Source organism: Pelodiscus sinensis, chromosome 16, assembly GCF_052426305.1.
Source record: "Pelodiscus sinensis isolate ZL-2025 chromosome 16, ASM5242630v1, whole genome shotgun sequence".
NCBI lineage: Eukaryota > Metazoa > Chordata > Testudines > Trionychidae > Pelodiscus > Pelodiscus sinensis.
Window position 1 is genome coordinate 7,817,647 of NC_143067.1, and position 16,634 is coordinate 7,834,280.

General features: G+C 45.7%; 2 protein-coding genes across 5 annotated transcripts in view; one reads left to right on the forward strand and one right to left on the reverse strand.

The window, feature by feature from the left end:
* Positions 1-5,365, forward strand: part of CSF1R (colony stimulating factor 1 receptor) — a 40,722-nt gene extending 35,357 nt beyond the window's left edge. The window contains exons 18-21 of the mRNA XM_006138230.5: positions 137-248; positions 567-666; positions 1,428-1,533; positions 2,551-5,365. Coding sequence (XP_006138292.3) covers positions 137-248; positions 567-666; positions 1,428-1,533; positions 2,551-2,682 — 450 coding nt within the window. The 3' untranslated portion in view covers positions 2,683-5,365. The remainder of the gene's footprint in view (positions 1-136; positions 249-566; positions 667-1,427; positions 1,534-2,550) is intronic.
* A 283-nt stretch (positions 5,366-5,648) lies between these two features.
* HMGXB3 (HMG-box containing 3) overlaps positions 5,649-16,634 on the reverse strand; it is a 32,794-nt gene continuing 21,808 nt past the window's right edge. For 3 of the 4 annotated variants that reach the window (XM_075900537.2, XM_075900538.2, XM_089769463.1), the window contains 7 exons: positions 16,274-16,405; positions 14,183-14,367; positions 12,330-12,549; positions 10,125-10,258; positions 9,573-9,689; positions 8,824-9,033; positions 5,649-7,823 (listed from right to left, as the gene is read on the reverse strand). In XM_075900537.2, coding sequence (XP_075756652.2) covers positions 7,353-7,823; positions 8,824-9,033; positions 9,573-9,689; positions 10,125-10,258; positions 12,330-12,549; positions 14,183-14,367; positions 16,274-16,405 — 1,469 coding nt within the window. In that variant the 3' untranslated portion in view covers positions 5,649-7,352. Of the gene's footprint in view, positions 7,824-8,823; positions 9,034-9,572; positions 9,690-9,939; positions 9,983-10,124; positions 10,259-12,329; positions 12,550-14,182; positions 14,368-16,273; positions 16,406-16,634 lie in introns of those variants that run through there. The other variant, XR_016346940.1, reaches the window with a different exon arrangement.

Consider the following 16,634-nt stretch of genomic DNA (forward strand, 5'->3'; position numbering starts at 1 on the left):
AGAGGTGTCATGGGGGAGGGGGTCTCTAAAGTGGGGCAGGGAGGACACAGTTAAGGACAGACAGGGAGAGAAGAGGACCAGAATTGTAGTGTAAGTGGGCAAACTGTCCACTGAGTGGTGCATTGTACCCTTGCAGGCCCGGCTGCCAGTGAAGTGGATGGCTCCAGAGAGTATCTTTGACTGCATATACACAGTGCAAAGCGACGTCTGGTCCTACGGCATCCTCCTCTGGGAGATCTTCTCCCTGGGTAAGGAAGAGTCCTTCAGCGTTCTCTTGGTACACTGACCTCAATCACATCAATGGATTTAGGCAACAAGCAGGGATAGGGAAGGGCTGATTGAGAAACTGGACTCTGGGAGGAGGGGCACACAGCAGCCTGTTTTACTAATCCTTGGTACCTGACAGTGTCTATTACTATCAGCAACCTACCCCAGTCACAAGAAACACAATCCATTCAGACTCCTGCAGCACCCTTCAAAAGCACACTGCATAGTAAGCTTGACTGAGAAGTCCAGCAATATCACTTCTGCTCAAAACCATAACTAGGCTTTTGTGGTGGTTGCAGGTAAAAGCCCATACCCTGGTATGCTGGTGAACAGCAAGTTTTACAGCATGGTGAAGCGGGGTTATCAGATGGCCAGACCAGACTTTGCGCCTATGGAAACGTAAGTACAGTAGCCAGGAAATGCACTTGCTGCCCTCTGCAAATGCAGATGTAGCAAAAGGAGCAGGCACAACAGCTAGTGAAAAGCAGGATATAGTTATTGAGGGTGTTAGAGGACCAATGAGCTCTACTGCTGGCAAGTTAATGATTTAATTACTGTAGCGCTACAGCTAGACTCAAGCCACAAAGTTTCCATCCAAATTTCAAACTGGACCCCGTTTGGGAGTGGTTGGCTCTGGGGGTTTGTTTCACACTTAGCTCTGCATAGAGCCCCTCATTTTGCTTCTTAAGATAGCATTAATATGCCACAAGCAGTAATGCCATGGCTCTAGGTATATTTCTGCTGAATATAACAGCATGCAGGGAAGGGTCTTTCTGGAAATGGACCGTAGTTTCCTTCCAGAAACCATCCAGGACATAGCACCACCTGTCACCTTGTAAATGTTCAGAATTTTTTTTATCCGAATGAGTCCCATTAAGCCTTGAAGGTAGGCATGTAAACACAAATGCTTGTAGTCCATAGAAAAGAAGCAAACACTCATAATCTGCACTTGTAAAGCAGTGAGTTATATGCGTGTGTGGCCTCTGACTCTTTAGGCTTCTAGCAGTGTTCTGGACTTTGCTCCCAGGCCAAAAAGTCACAGAGCCTAGGCATGAAGTATGACCATCCTATTCCAGCTCCCTGGGAGAACCTTTGACCGGGGCAGCATGCTCATTGCTCAAAGTGAGGTTAACATCTGTTACTGCTGTTTGCCACGGCAGGTACTGCATCATGCAAGCATGTTGGAATCTGCAACCCACACAACGGCCCACCTTTGACCAGATATGCCACTTCATTCAAAAGCAACTGGATGCCAACAAGGAACAGGTGAGACACTTTGGAGACTAGGGAGCAGATAAGGGGAAGGAAAAAACAACCCGGGGCCCTGCCTTAGCTGTTGCTTCTCATCTTTTACCCAAAAGATGTTTTTGGGCTGGTGGAAAGCCCAGAAAGGTAGAGAACTGGAGTACAAAGTCCCATAACTTGCCCTTCACATAGGTACATTGACACCACTCATTTTCTGATGGTGTACACTTGTTTCAGAACCAGGCCCCACCACTGACTGCAATGTAACACCAATAAATCTCTAGAGGTTACTATATGAACTTGAGCTAAAAGCCAGCTGGTGCTCAGCTAAGGCCACAGAGCAAACTCATTCTCTCTCTCTCTGCTACGGAGACTAAGTGCCACTAACATGGGACAGTGAACCCAGGAGGAGTGTGGGTTACACTAAGAAAATGGCTAAGCCACAACGCTGATTCAGTTCAAGCTGCCAGCAGCCATGATATTCTGCAACGTGGACACAGGCAACCGGCGGTAGCAAGTGAACTTTCCTCGCTGCTTCCACTTCAGGTTAGGAGTGACAAAGATGCCATAGCTCATGAACAATATCCAGAGCCATCCAATGGCCCAGGAGAAAGCACTTATTAGCTCTCCAGGAGGCACCTAGGCAGATGGCTGATCATCAATAGTAGCTTCCCTGCACTTAAATGTACCACTCTCCTGCCTGGCCAGTAGCATCTTAGAAGAATGCTTAGAAGGCTTTATATATCACTTGCATTGTGTCTCATTGGAGATGCATAAGGACTTCCCAGTGCAACAACTCTGCTTTGCCATAGCAGGAGTTACTGGCATGCCACAGAAGATGCAATATCAGAATATTAACCAATTATACCCCAAAGATAAGAAAATCCACAAATATAAAACTGCACAAAAATGGTAAGTCTCTCAGGTGCAGAAGCAGCAGCAGCATTTCCATTATGGGGAGTGACAGAATGGCTAGGCCACAGTTAGGTCTAAGTCAACTCAAGGGACTGAAACCTATTTGCCTTTTCTTATTTCCAGGACTACACAAACCTCCCCAGTAGCTCAGAGGAAGACAGCGTGTGTGAGCCCTCTGACTGCTGTGAAGAGTCCTGTGAGCAAGGAGATAGCAGTCAGCCTCTTCTGAAGAGCAACAACTATCAGTTCTGTTAATTTTAAGGTCAAATTTGGATGGATCTTGCGCCATCCTTGGCAAAGGACAGGTCACTTGGCTTAGAAGGCAGGTTCCTCATTCTCAGTGTCTCCTTATCTCGTGCTTTTGGAAGCATGAAAGAATAAGAGAACTCCCTCTTCCCCCCATGAAAGGGCATCATTAGAGGAGCTAAGAGCCAACATTCACGCGTGAGGCTTGCAGTTGTGTTGAAATATAGCACAAAGTCATCAGGAATGTTAAACATAATCCTCACGTCTGTGGAGCGTTTTGGATTCCCTTAGAGTCTCCCACCAACTCTGATCACACATAGGCCCATTGATGCCGTTCTCCTGACAAGCAGCTCCTAACTCCATGCTAGCCAGTTCTTACCTGCATTGTTCCACATGGATATGCATTTCCATAGGTGAGTGTGTGCGTGCATTCAGGAGAGCTTCAAAGCAACCCACTAACTCCCTGCGACAGCTCTCCCTGTTAGAGAGAGAAACCACCAGCTTTTTTCCTTCACTAGTCTCCCTCTGCTCCATCTATGCATGTTACAGAGTATTAGTTGTAGCAGAAAAGCTTCTCTCCAAGCATTATGCAAGTGGCAGACCCCACATTCCAGCTCAGCGCAGATGAGGATGCTGCACTTCACTTCACTCAAACTGCTGCTGAAGCTACACTTAGCATTACAGATTGGGAGGACAGTGCCTTTGAACCATTACTGCTTGAACAGGTGCATGTCCTCCAGTGAAACGTGAAGTCCGGCCATGCTCCCTTCCAACAAGGCATGGAACATAAATTCCCATCAAGGAAGGAATGGCAGCTTTTTATATTGATCGGAACCAGCTCAGCATTACACACATTCTCTAATGCATGCTTGAATTATTGAACGATTCATGTAGCAACTCAGCAACCACTGCCTGTACCAAACCATTAGGGGAATGTTTTAATGTAGATAGTTGCATTTTGATAATGTTATACAAGATTGTTTTTTTAATAAGCTAGGGGCCTGGGCCCTCACAGGGAGCTTTTCTAAATCTTGAATTCTTTTGCTCAGGGTTATTGAATCTACACAGCAGCCTAGTTTTAAGATTATTCTATATTAGCATAAGACTTCCAGGGCGGGGGGATCTCTTAACGAATAATAGCCTTATCTGACTCCAAAGTATAATCATGTGACAGGGTATATACACTGACTTGGCTTAGGCTACTGGTAATGAAGGCTACTGGTAATGAACAACAGCTGCTACATAATTTGGCCTTTATCAGACTACTACTACTTTGTGGGCCATTTTTAATTAAACTTTAAACCATGCAGTGAGTGTAATCATATGTTGAAAACAAATTATTCCTTTCCACTAAATACAAGCTCATGCATTTCCACTTGTCAGCCTTATGACAAAAATAAAACTAACATGATTAACACAGCAATATTGTGCGGTTTTTTCCCAGATGACCTCAGACTTTCATTTCCTCCATCTCCCTCCTTCAGGTGTAAGAGAAAGGGCAAAGCCTAGCGTCTCTCTAGACACTACTGATTTGCTCTGATAATTATTTAGGTAGCTAACAAATCCCTTCTTTTTTCTAGTTGATGGAATGTTGATTTGATTAAACACTGACAAACTTGTTAATGGCCAGCTTCTTGTAATCCGAGAGGCCTATCCATTATTGAGAGAAATTAAATAGAGAGAGGAGAGGTGCAACTGCAGAATATCTTCAGTCATGGGTTAAAACACATGTGGGAAGAAACTAGATCAGGCTATGGCATGCACCTGCTGTGCCATGCACTGGGTACAGTGGATACTAGGGTAAACAAGATGGGTTGGCATAGTTTTGGAGAGATCAGGGCAGCTTTCCTTCTAATTTTCCATCCAGGTGTGGAATAAATGTTGTTACATGCACCGAGGCAAGTACAGATGTACACCAGCAATAGAAATACATCCTACCAGCTGTGGGCACGCTGCTAATCAGCTGGACAGCACCTGAATCTCTCATGAGTGGCCATCCAACCGCTCAGCTTACAGGGAACACTGGATCAGGGTAGCAATGGCCTTCTGGTTTCCAAAGAAAGTTCCTCTTTAGCTCCACTGCACCTTCAGGATCTGTTCCATACTAACGCACATTTGAAGTAGCAAAAAGCTGAGGATGAAAGAGAAATGATTAAAAAAAGCTCACGAATGCTCAAGGAGAGGCTTATTGCTGAGGTGTCACCTGCTGCAATTTTCCCCTCCCACAAGCTTTTTTGTTATCAGCACAGTACAATTAATTGAAAGAGAATCTTGTCTCAACCCCTCTTCTCCAATGCTGCATCTTAGCTATTTGGCAGTTGAGAACTTCGTTCTCACACGGAGTGGTCCAATACTAATTCAACCCTCATGTAACTGAATGAGTGGAGTTACACAAACGAATGAATTGGACCTGTTGTGCAGGGAACCAAAACCTAAATCTTACATGTCATGCTTGCACCATGAAGATAAAGTAGGCATCAGTGAAAAAGGGTTTTGGGTTTTTTTTTTTTAAATATTATTGTGTTTACCTCCAGAAGAGCAGATGATGCATGAATCTTCCACATGAACATGTGAATATTTGACCCTGACATGTTTTACAGTTCGGCAACAGGATTCTCTCTCACAGGCTGCCTTATATTTCCATTTATAGGAGCAACTCTGTAATTGTATTTCAAAATGTAATTTTTTTTTTTTTAAAACCTCACAGATTCCACACTGGAGTTAGGAGCCCAGGTAGTCTCTGTCTTTGCCCCTTTCAGAACATAGTGCTGCAGAAAAGACCAACGATTTTTTCCTACTTGTTCTTCACACGCAGTCCACTTGGCTGTGAGATGTGGACGTGCCCGTGCGCCAGCACCATGGCTAATGCGCCCGTCAGACCACATGGTTCTAATCAGCTGATTTACAAGCTTTCCCATTGGCTATCAGAGTTCTTAGGCCGTCAAATGTGAATAAAAACTCACTTAGCCATACAGTTTCACCCAAAAAATTGGAGATAATTTATTAAATTTTATCACTGACTGAAAAAGTCACTAATGTCTTTTATAATAAATTAACATTTTTTAACAGGATAAACCCCAAACCATAATTACTGTATTTGCTCAGATTTAGTACATTTACAGTATGGTACTCAGTAGGTTCCCCTTCACAGAAGGAAATTTTCATCCACACCGTAAGTCTTCTATTCACTCTTCTGTTCACACAAGGAAACGCCTTCCTGGCAGTTGGCCTGGTTTCCCACTGTTCCAGTATCCCATCTTCTGTGTTGTTTGAACCAGGCCAGATGTGTATTTTCAGATTTATGGTCAGCAGGGTGTCAGTGGACAATGAAAGCAGCTTTACAAATAGGGTAGGAGGTGCTATTTAAATACGCTGGAGGGAACATGGACTCAGAGGACTTAAAGGAAAATAGTCAGAGCAATGTATAGACAGGATGAGACCCATTTCAGATTTACAGCGCTATGGAGATAATGGCAAGATGGGTTATCACAGTTGGCAAAGGTCCCAGAGAGCAGAGTGGATGCAGCCCTCTCAACCACAGTCCTGATAGAGGATTATAAAAATCTTATCATGGGCGTCTCTGGATATGTTGCATTCATTGCCTCTTGTTACTGCTGCACAAATGTCCGTTGCTATTCAGCCCCAGCCACACCACAAAAATAAATTTTCATTCAAGTCCATGAATGGGATGTAACATTTAAAAGAATAAAGTGCCCAAAACGAAGTGAGTGGAATTTGAGTGCCTCGCTGGTTTAAAAAGTGGTTGCCTTAGATGACTCAAAGCAGCCCTTCAAGAAGTGTTAGCCCTTGGCTAGCCAAGTCAAGGGCAACCCATCAAGTTCAACTCCTAGGTAATGCATCAATGACTGACTAATCATTACTGTTCCTCCTGTTAAAGGACTAACAGACCTAGAAACTCAGATTCACAGCTCTCCACAGGCTAAATACCTGCTATACTGCACTGTTACTGAACTCAAGAAAAGAACAGGAAACATCCCTCCCTGCTGACTCCTTAACCCCATCCTGGGCACCAGCACCTCCCATGAGGTTCCCTAGAGGTGACTATTTTAAAGCTGCAGGCCACTCAACATGATCCTTTTGAATGCATAGCCAGATGGAAGGTGCAACTTCAAAGCAGGAAAGTCAGGATATTATGCTAATCTATTCAAAGTAGAGTTTTGGGGGTCACAGACATTGTCATCCACCTTTCTTCCATCCACTCTTGCACCCTTTACCCAACCCTGTACTGATATTAACAAGGTTAGCAAACAAGATCGGGGCGGGGCGGGGGACCTCAACAACTTTGTGCTATTACATCTCAGACACTCCAGGAACTGGAAACTGATCCCTTCCCACCCCTCGCTTTCTCCCAATCCAGCTGCTGTGTGAGAACAGCATATTTCACAACAAATCAATGGGTCCAAGAAGCACCTTGGAAGGAAATCCCATCCTGTAAGCAAGGATGTTAATGGAACTTACGCTCACAGCAGCAATCATGATCCTCTGGAAGCACATGGCTCTTTGGTCAGTGTAAGCAGTTAAAGCCAGCAGTATCACAGCTTCTTTGTTTAAAACACACAGCTCTCTCAGATAAACCTGACCAGTCTGCCAAGACTTTACAGCAGCCCAACATACCCAGCTGCATGGTTAAAAGAGATTAATCACCAGCTGAGAGTGGTTTATTCAGCAACCTCTCCATCTTCCTGGTTCTCCTCCTCCTCCTCCTGTATTTCGGTCTTGATCTGGGCCACTCCCAGTCGGTACAGCGTGTCCCGGATCACCACCTCACCAGGCTGACAGCTCTGCACAATTTCATGGATCTGCCGGTTCACGATCTCCCGGCTGGTAAGGAAATCCATCAGACGGTTGTAGAGGTAATAGTGGGTTGCATTGTCAAAGGTGATGGGCCTCTGGCGGACACTGCTGGTTTTGCTGTCGTTAATGGCAGTGATGACGGCACTGTAAGGCTCTAGCTCCTGGCACAGTGAAATGGAACGGTGCTGGGCAGTTGGATCGCTCTGGCTGTTCTCCACCCCGGTGTTAACAATTCGGCGGGCTGTGGATTTGGTGACTGGGTGCTGGACAGAGTGCTCCGCTACAGTCATATCTACACTGTAGTGTTGGTCTAATAGCTCTGGGCAGGATACACACTGATGGAGAGAGAGAAAATAAGATTGCATACATACAAGCTGAATGCTTAGCAGCTCCCTTCAACCAAGCCTTGTCCAAAAATATAAGATAAAGCCCTTCCCTGAATAATGACTTGGAGCAGGGTGGAAGCAAATATAGTTGGCTTTCCCCAAAAGTCCTAGGAGCAGGGCCGGACTAAGGGGTGGGCTAGCTGGGCAGCTGCCCAGGGCGCCAACCTATGGTGTTAACCCCCGCAGCACCAGCCAGCAGCGCCCTTCCCCCCACGGCCACAGGGCCCTGCACGGCCAGGCGCCGCCTACACTGGGCTGCGCGCCATTAGCGGTGGCCGAGCCGACTGGGCAGTGCATGCGCTGTGCACCTGCCCACGTGCCCCAGGGGCGGGCCCACGCACGCGCCATGCACCCAGAGGCGGGCCCACGCGCCCCTGGGACGGCGCCACGCACCTGGGGCCCGGGGCGCCAAAATGGCTCGGGCTGGCCCTGCCTAGGAGGATGGTCCAATACACCCCACTATCACACAGTTTTAAAACAGCAGCAGCACACCAGCGATGGTCTCTGACTCCTCCTCACAGGTAAGTAATTTCCAATAGAAAAAGGTACATTATACAGCACTGGCCCCCTTAAAAATACATTTCACGTCACCATTGTCTGAGAGTTGGACAGCTGTGGGATTCAATAGACTGCACTGGAAAACCAGTGACTCAGTGAGGCGTGCAAGTGTCATGCAATATCGACAGTACAATCTGTAACTCTCTTCTTAGGAGAAACATGTAAGTGAAACCCCAGCATTGGGAAGGTCACAAAACACACATTTCCACGATTCAGTCATCTTGATAAGCAGAACGTTGTAGTCAAAATTCCAAGATTAGTCTAGTAATAAAAGGTTGCATAAATCCCTCCTCACTTTTTCTTTTTTAAACTCTGCATTCATTGCCCACCAAACAATGCAGAATAATCCTATTACCCTCGCAGTCAGCATAAATGAAATAATGTAACTAACCATTGGGGGCTCCATGGGATCAGAGAAGCATCCCTGGTTTTTCCCCCACATCTGGGTAGTCAGGTCAGGGCAGCAGATATCTGCACACAATGCCACTGAAGAAGCCATATCCACCACATAGACTGGTGGCCAGTGGCGTGAGGAGACTAGCAGGTCCACGTGATCCCGGGCACTTTCCCCTCTCACAATGTACTTTGAGCCACACACCACCTCGGAAGAAAGTGAAGAAAAACATGAATTTCTGGGCTGGTGCTTTGCACTAGAGCAGAGAGGCAAATTCTAAAGAATAAAGAATACAGAAGAAATCCAGTGTTACACATCCTCAGTGAATCTAGAAACTACCTGGACTCAACCACCTCTTGTCATTTAGATTCTCTCTCCTTCCCAGACAAGCTGATTCATTCCTTGCCTGGAATACATAATTTCCAATTCTACTTCCGTGGCAGAGTCAAGAACTCAACACCAACCATCTTAGCCTTATTCTCTTACTTCTGTGCAACGTGGCACAAATGATTCTGGGAAGCAAACGCCACCTCCAAGAGAACACTTGGCTCATTTCTCCTCACGCTTGAGTGTGGAGAACAAGAGCCCAAAATTCACTACTTGTCTACTCTCAGCTTCCTGTTTATTCTTCCAAGGGATTAAAAGCCATACACATATTTTGTGTTAGGTCATGTGTCAGTCAAGTCACTGTCTAAATATTTGTCAATCACACCTGACAGTGACAATACATTTCTGGTCTGCCTTACCTGATGTGGACACACTTTGTAGATTTTGCCTCCTGTGTGATGGACAGGGGGTTGTTTGGCACCTGCCCCATTCTGTACAAAGTCATAGAGAGCCAGGAGGGAATAACAAAGCTGGTCCTAAGAACAGAGACACCAAGAGAAAAGCCTGCATTTAAATTAAGATTCAAAGCCTGGGGCTCTCCAAAGAAAGTCACGGCTGCAAGTGAAATATCACACGAGCTGTATTTTAAACATGGTAACTAACAGCCTTTTAATTCCTTGGTCAGTAGCACAAGCAACTCCAAGATGAGAAACCAATGACAGAGTAATTAGAGGTTTCAATTTTCCAACCCACCAGGGTTGAATTTTTTCACCACATGTCAATTACCCTGTAATCTGCAGGGACTCTTCATTTCTAATCCATCTCCTTCCTAAATAGAGTGGAGTGAAAAGTTATTTCTCATATTGCCATTCTGAATAACCACCACCTCATCTCCTCTTGTCTTACAAGGCAGGGGAATGGCTCTCCTTCCAAAACTAGTTGGAGGGTGTGACAGGGAATAGGCCTGTTACCTTCGTGTCTGCTGCCCCCCAGGGGATGCTGCACTGCGCCAAGAAATGCTGCAGCTCTTCCTTACTATAAGAGCTGATCTGTTCCACTTTGCAGGATTCCTCCTGAAGTAGCCGCACCAAAGCGCTCCCACTGCCTGCAGAAGCAGAAAGCATTCTCAACGCCTGCCCTCAGAAAGGAAAGGTCAGCGTGTAGTTTTTCCAGAAGTGGGTGGATGGTTGCCCAGAAACACAAGGGAAGTCAGCGAGGCTACAGTGAAGAGGCGGAATACGTGGAAAGCCCCAGAGCCGAAGGCAAAGCACAGCCTGATCCTGAATCCTCAAGTCAGCAGATGTTTACTTTTCTAATGAGTTCCCAGGTTCTGATTGAATCATGGCATTTAACATGAATCAACTGTAGGAGGCAGCAGGACCAAGCCACTCAAGGGGCACTCACAGTTCCTCCAAATATTTTTCGGTAATTTATTGGAACTGAGGTGTTCAATGAGCCCCAAAACAAGCCTGGAGACCAGTCTGCCACTTTCCTGTTGCACTGCAAACCTCTTTAATTTTAGATCTGGCTCTAACTCCGGGCCTTCCTCTTCATTTTTATCTGCACAACTCTTTTTCCATGCAGGCTTGCATGCTGCTTCTCCAGTGCACACTACTGGCATCCAGCTGTAGCACATTCCTAGGCCAGCCAGCCACTTCAAGGGTCAATGCTCCTGTTTCTCCACCAACTATCCCACGAGTTCCTTCTCCCAAAATTGGCCACTACCCAGGAGAGCTACTATCAACACTGCTCTGGAGCTTTTTCTCCAGAATTAAAACTCCATTCAGGAATTAAAGAGATTAATTTAAAAAAAAATACATTTATCCTTGGAAGTTAATAAACCCTGGGACAGAGTCTTGCATATCCGTGGGTATCCATGAGTCATTTTTGTGGATACGAATTTGGATACAAGTTTTGTATCCAAAAATTTTGCAATAATCCACTTTTTGTAATTTTGCAATAATCCACTTTATAGCCACAGGTATCCGCATCCACAAATGTCGATACAATACCCGCTGTTCATTTTTGTGGCTACAGATGCAGATACCAATCCTGTATTATGCAGGGTGTCAGTTCTCTCCAATGCAAGGTAAAGTTCCAGCATCTCCACTAACCAGAGTTGGAAGGAAAGCACAAGTAATGGTGAAGACAACTCTGCTGCAAGTTATTCAGTCACAACTCATTGTTATATAGGACTCTGAAATGCAGGATGCCCTGACTCAATGTATTAACAGTATGAACTATCGGACAGTCAACACACTAGTCGACTAGTTGCTCCACCCGCTGCCTCTAAGAAAGAGGCAGCCGGGGGGGGGGGGGGGTTCGGAGGATGGGTTGCTTCAAAGCAGCAGTGCCACGTGGAGCCCAGGCAGACCCTGAGCTCCATGTGGCGCTGCTGCTTTGAAATACCACGAAGAGCCCGGCGTCAGGCTTCAGGCGACGTTTCAAAGCAGCAGCGTTGCATGGAGCCTGGGGTCAGCTGGGGAATCCCATGCTCCTTATGGTGCTGCCGCTTTGAAATGCCACGGGGAGCGCTTTCACCTTTGAAGTGTGGCAACAGCCTTCTAAGGCAGAGGTGCCCTAAACTATTCAATTAGCCCATTAATCTAAATGTAACATCCCTAGTAGTAACTAGAAATAATTTAGGCTGTGGTATCAGAGCTGTATCACGCCCCTCATCTGGCCATTTCTTCCGTTTCCCATACAGACCTGACACACTTCTCTTGGGTGTCTCAGCAGCAGCATAAAACAGGTACTGCATGCAGCTACAGAATACAAGTTTTCACAAAACAGCATGAGTATTCTAACAGTTTCAACAAGTGCTGAGTGACTAATCTCCAAGTAACATTCTGAAAACATCTCTAAAGACTTCACTGTATTATATTTGGAGCAATGGGATGTTCACTTAAATTTCCTTGTATCGTGTCTCTAGCACATCACAGCTAAGCATTCAGTTCCCATTTGGAATTTATAATCAGAAATACCAAAATTTGACCTATGCTTCCCCCTCCAACTCTGATGAATCTAAAGACTCAACCAGGAACTGCCAAGAACTTCTGTTCAGAGCATCATGTAACAAAATCCTCCACTCTTAAATGCAGATGGGTCACCTACAGAGACCCAACACCATCACCTTTAGCCAAAGCAGCCCTCAGAGCTCCATGACAGTGAATTACCGGGCACTGGAGGGGCATCTAGGTTCTTGTCCTTCTCAGTGTTGACAACCACAGCTCCTCTCATCAGCGGTGGGAAGAAAGGGGCAACAATAGAGGCATCAAACTTGGTGATCGGGATGCTACACGGGAACGCCACTTGCTCAATCACTTCTGTCTCCATCGTTGACCAGAAATCTTCCACATTTACCTCGCTGGACGACAAGAATTCTGGCCAGGTAAACTAACAGGTGAGAGGACACAGATCATCAACAGCACACATGCTTCATTAATGAACAGCTCTGTATTCACTTGTGACTTGAAACAAACATAATTCTACACACACACACACGGAAGAGGAGCCTCTCTCCTTTCTATGAGGTTGGAGTCCACAGGACCATTCTTCCCTATAGGAATTCAGATCAATCTACTTTAGCTAGAAACAGGGTTTACTACATAGTACTATTCATTTCCCCGTCTGCTAGGAAAACACTCCATGACAGCTCAGAGAAACAGCTGCTAACAAAACCAGAAGGATGTTTCAAAGTCCATAAACAGGAGGATGGTGATCTTAAAAGTTCCACTCAGCTCCCTTATATCAGAATCCTGTTGGATCAATGGTGTAATCAGTAGGACACACATTTTTCCAAACTCCTTGCTAAAATATTTCTCTCCCAGGAGAAGACAGAATGTAGAGAGCATTAAGTTAGGCTGCAAACTCCTGTTAAGCATCAGCTGCACAATATTAGACAAAACCTTTGTGTACAATGATTGATTAAGCAAATATCTTCTTGAGATTTAACCGGGGCCCTGTCCCTTTACAGCCAAGAGACCATGGGTTAGCTAGCAGTGTTTAATTAGTCCTGCCTTGCCACACATGTGCTGAGAGTAGGATTTTAAAAAGGAGGAAATCCAGCAGTTAGGGGCTGACTATGGAGGACAGCAGTTGAGCTGAGTTGTAGCTAGAGAGCTGAGCCAAGGGAGTAAAGCTGGCTTCTGTGGTGGGTCCGCTAGCACAGTGTTTCTCAACTAGTGGTATGAATATCTTTAGGGGTACTCGAGAGAAGTCTGGGGGGTACGTCAACACAACTGAAATTCGGAGAAAACAATTTCTGTTTTAAGTTTTACAGCGCTTTATTGTTTTTGTACTTTTTACACCCAAAAACTTCATTGCCCACCCAGCTACGATTAACTTGTTTAAACAAATGTGTTGCAATGGTAGAAAAAATTGGTGTGTGTCTGAAAACTGTGGGTACTGGGGGGTACAGGTTTGGGTTTGTTTGTTTGTTTTTTTAACTAGGGGGTACTTTATAAAAAGAGGTTGAAAAACATTGCCCTAGAACAAAAGGCTAGACTCCAGGAAGGTGTCCTGGAGCTAGTAATCCACAAGGGGAACCGGGAGCCGATAAGGAGATGCTCAAGCCGAGGGAGGGGGTGAAAGATATGAGGCAGTGTTTTATTCTGTAGCTCTTCTGAGGGGCCCTGGGAGAAACCCTGGGATCTGCTCCTCTGCAGAAGAAGAGCACAATTCTCATTCGTTTGGAAGGACTTTGGTGCTGGCCTGGGGGGGAGCTGGCCAAAGGGACTATGAAGAGGCCAGCTGAGAGAAGTCAGCATGAGGTCTATGTTATAGCTGGACTGATACCCCAGAAGGAGAGGGTACTTTTAAGTGGCTTAAGGGGTAGCCCATGGAAGATACAGATGTAGGCAACCAACAGGAGGCAATCAAGAGGAAGGCCCAGCAAGTCTGCACCCAGCCCCCAGGATGAGCTAACTGGTGAGTCACATCGGCAAATGTGGGGCTTGCTTTGGGGCAGGACTCTAAAACGGAGAAATGCTTTCAACAAAAGCTGGAGAGAGCATTTGTGGCAATCTACCTCTATGTTCTTTAGTGCCAGGACATTTTCTGCATTCCTCTGGGCTATCTCAATCTTGGGCACAATGCCACAGACTCCACAGATCATATCGTTGTAGTCCCGGACAGTGAGGCACTCAAAAGCCCAATAGCCATTGCACAGCAGCTCTTGGAGCTGACTCATCTCCTCAGGCCTCAGGGTTTTCTCTGGGAAGAAAAGAGCAGGTTACTTTTGAGGTCATTTGCACTGTTCACACAAACTGCATTCACACGGCTTTCACTTCTTAAAGCCAATGTAGAAGTGGCACACTAGCCACCAACAGGAAACATTTTATTACTCAGACAGCACATTATCTCCATGAAAGTCTTATGGAGAACGGATCATAACGGTACTGTTTAAAATGGCTTTCAGTCCTAGTCCCAAGACCCTCAGCAGCCTCTAAGCAACAGGCCAAACACGAGTACTTTCCAAGGCGAGCTCTCTGAATTAGCTGAGTACTATGAAGAGTCTACAGTACTTCTTAGAAGCCATTTTACATCTAGGAATCAGTGTCTTTCCCCATAGGACTCTCAATTGCTGATATCACTGATAAGGAAAAAGCCTCACAGAGCCAGCTGGACAGTGCCAGGAGAGAGATACAGGTGATATTTCTGGTTTCCTCAGAAAACAGATATGAGAATAAAGCAGGGATGTAAAATCCCATTTAATTACTTAGTTAAATGTTATGTTTAAACAGTTAACTAATTAAACAGGTGGGCAGGGGCCTCCCCTTGTCTGCTGTGGCCAGAGTAATAGCACCCCTGTCCACAGTGGGCCTGCCGGGGCACGGATGGGCACTGCTCCAGCCAGGCTGAAGCACTTCCCATCTGCAGCAGGCTCCCCGAGGCAAGAGCAGCCCCCTGCCCACAGCAGGCAGAGAGCTGCTCCAGCCCCCACCAGTTAACCGTAATCCGTAAACATCAGCCAGTAAGTTTAACCATTTGACCATTCACATCCCTACCATGAACTCCCACCTAATAAGAACAAGCATCAATGGCTCAAGAAGACTGGCAAGGATATGTTGCAAAGAAGATGCAGAAACACAGTCTAATCCATTTCAAAGTGAACACCCCGAGGAAGGATTTTTAGACAAGGTTTTAAATTAACCAAAATAACATCTAGCCAAAGCAAATCAAGCAGCAAAGAGTCACGTTTTCTGTTCCTTGGAAAGAAGGAAGATAATGGCTATATATGCCAGTTTCTGCCAAGAGCTGAACAAATAAATGCTCAGAAAAATAGAACCGAAACGCCTATGTCATCAGTAGGCCTATGGCTATGGATGGCTCTGATCTCACTTCCTGAAAGCTATCCCCTGGTGCCATATTGCTTTCCCAAACACTTGGGCACTTCCAGCCACATCTCCATCTGCCCAGCATGTAACATTCCATAGCTCCAATCGGCCACTCCCAGGCATCCATGAAGATCTCTCTCCCAGTCTGACCTAGGACCCTAGCTGCCTTCTCAGCCTGAACTCCCCACATTGAGAAGTCTCCAGGCCAGCTTCCTGGTTCACCTGATTGAACAAAGAACCTGGACCCTTTTTATTTTCCCCCTTTTACCCTTAGCTGCCTGAGTAACCCCATCCCTCTTGTTCTACAAACTACCACTGAAAGGAGCAGCCCTTTCATTCTGCAGAGGAGACTTTAAGGATGCCTGGAGAGTGAGCTATAAATGTTATATGCTGGGAAAATGGAAATGGAGCCAGTAGAGTTCAGGTTAAAAATGAAGAGAGGGGGCTTTTCCCCTTTCACAGAACATGGCAGCCACCAAATACATTTGACTATTAGCTAACTCAAGGCATTTCCACCCGTCTACATACAAACAGAGAAAATTCAGTATCTTTTTAAATGCACACAGTAAAAGCTGCTCTCAAATCCAAAACTCTACCCAGCTCAACAGAAATACATTAAAAATCAAAAGGACTGAGTTTGCTGGATTATAAAAATGACCACCACTAACTTCTTCCATCTAAAACGAATCTCAAACACCCCTCCACACAATTCTCAGAGTAGAGGGAGGTCAGAAAGTTCAGAACAGCCACTGCTGTGAGAAAGGGCACGGGCAGCATCTTACCGGTCTGTTCTTGCACAGATTCAAGGATACTGCGAACGGCCACTTTGGGATCCTCTCCAAGTTTAATATGGTTTCGGACTGCGAACAGAAGGTCCAGGCTCACTAACAACTTGTTGCCCACATTGAACAGGCCTGCAGTTTAACAAACAATACAGCAGTTACCAGGGAAGTTTTAGAATTCCAGACACTAATCATAAAACACACTGCTAAACAGATCATGTCAAATTTGGTTTAGAAGGTCAAATACATTACATCTAGAAAGGCCTGGCGGGGGTCTCTATTCCCTCTCCTTGCACTACAGCAAAATTTGCTCCCTTTTCAAGTCTTGCCTTTAATTGTAATAGCACCCAGCTTGCACTGC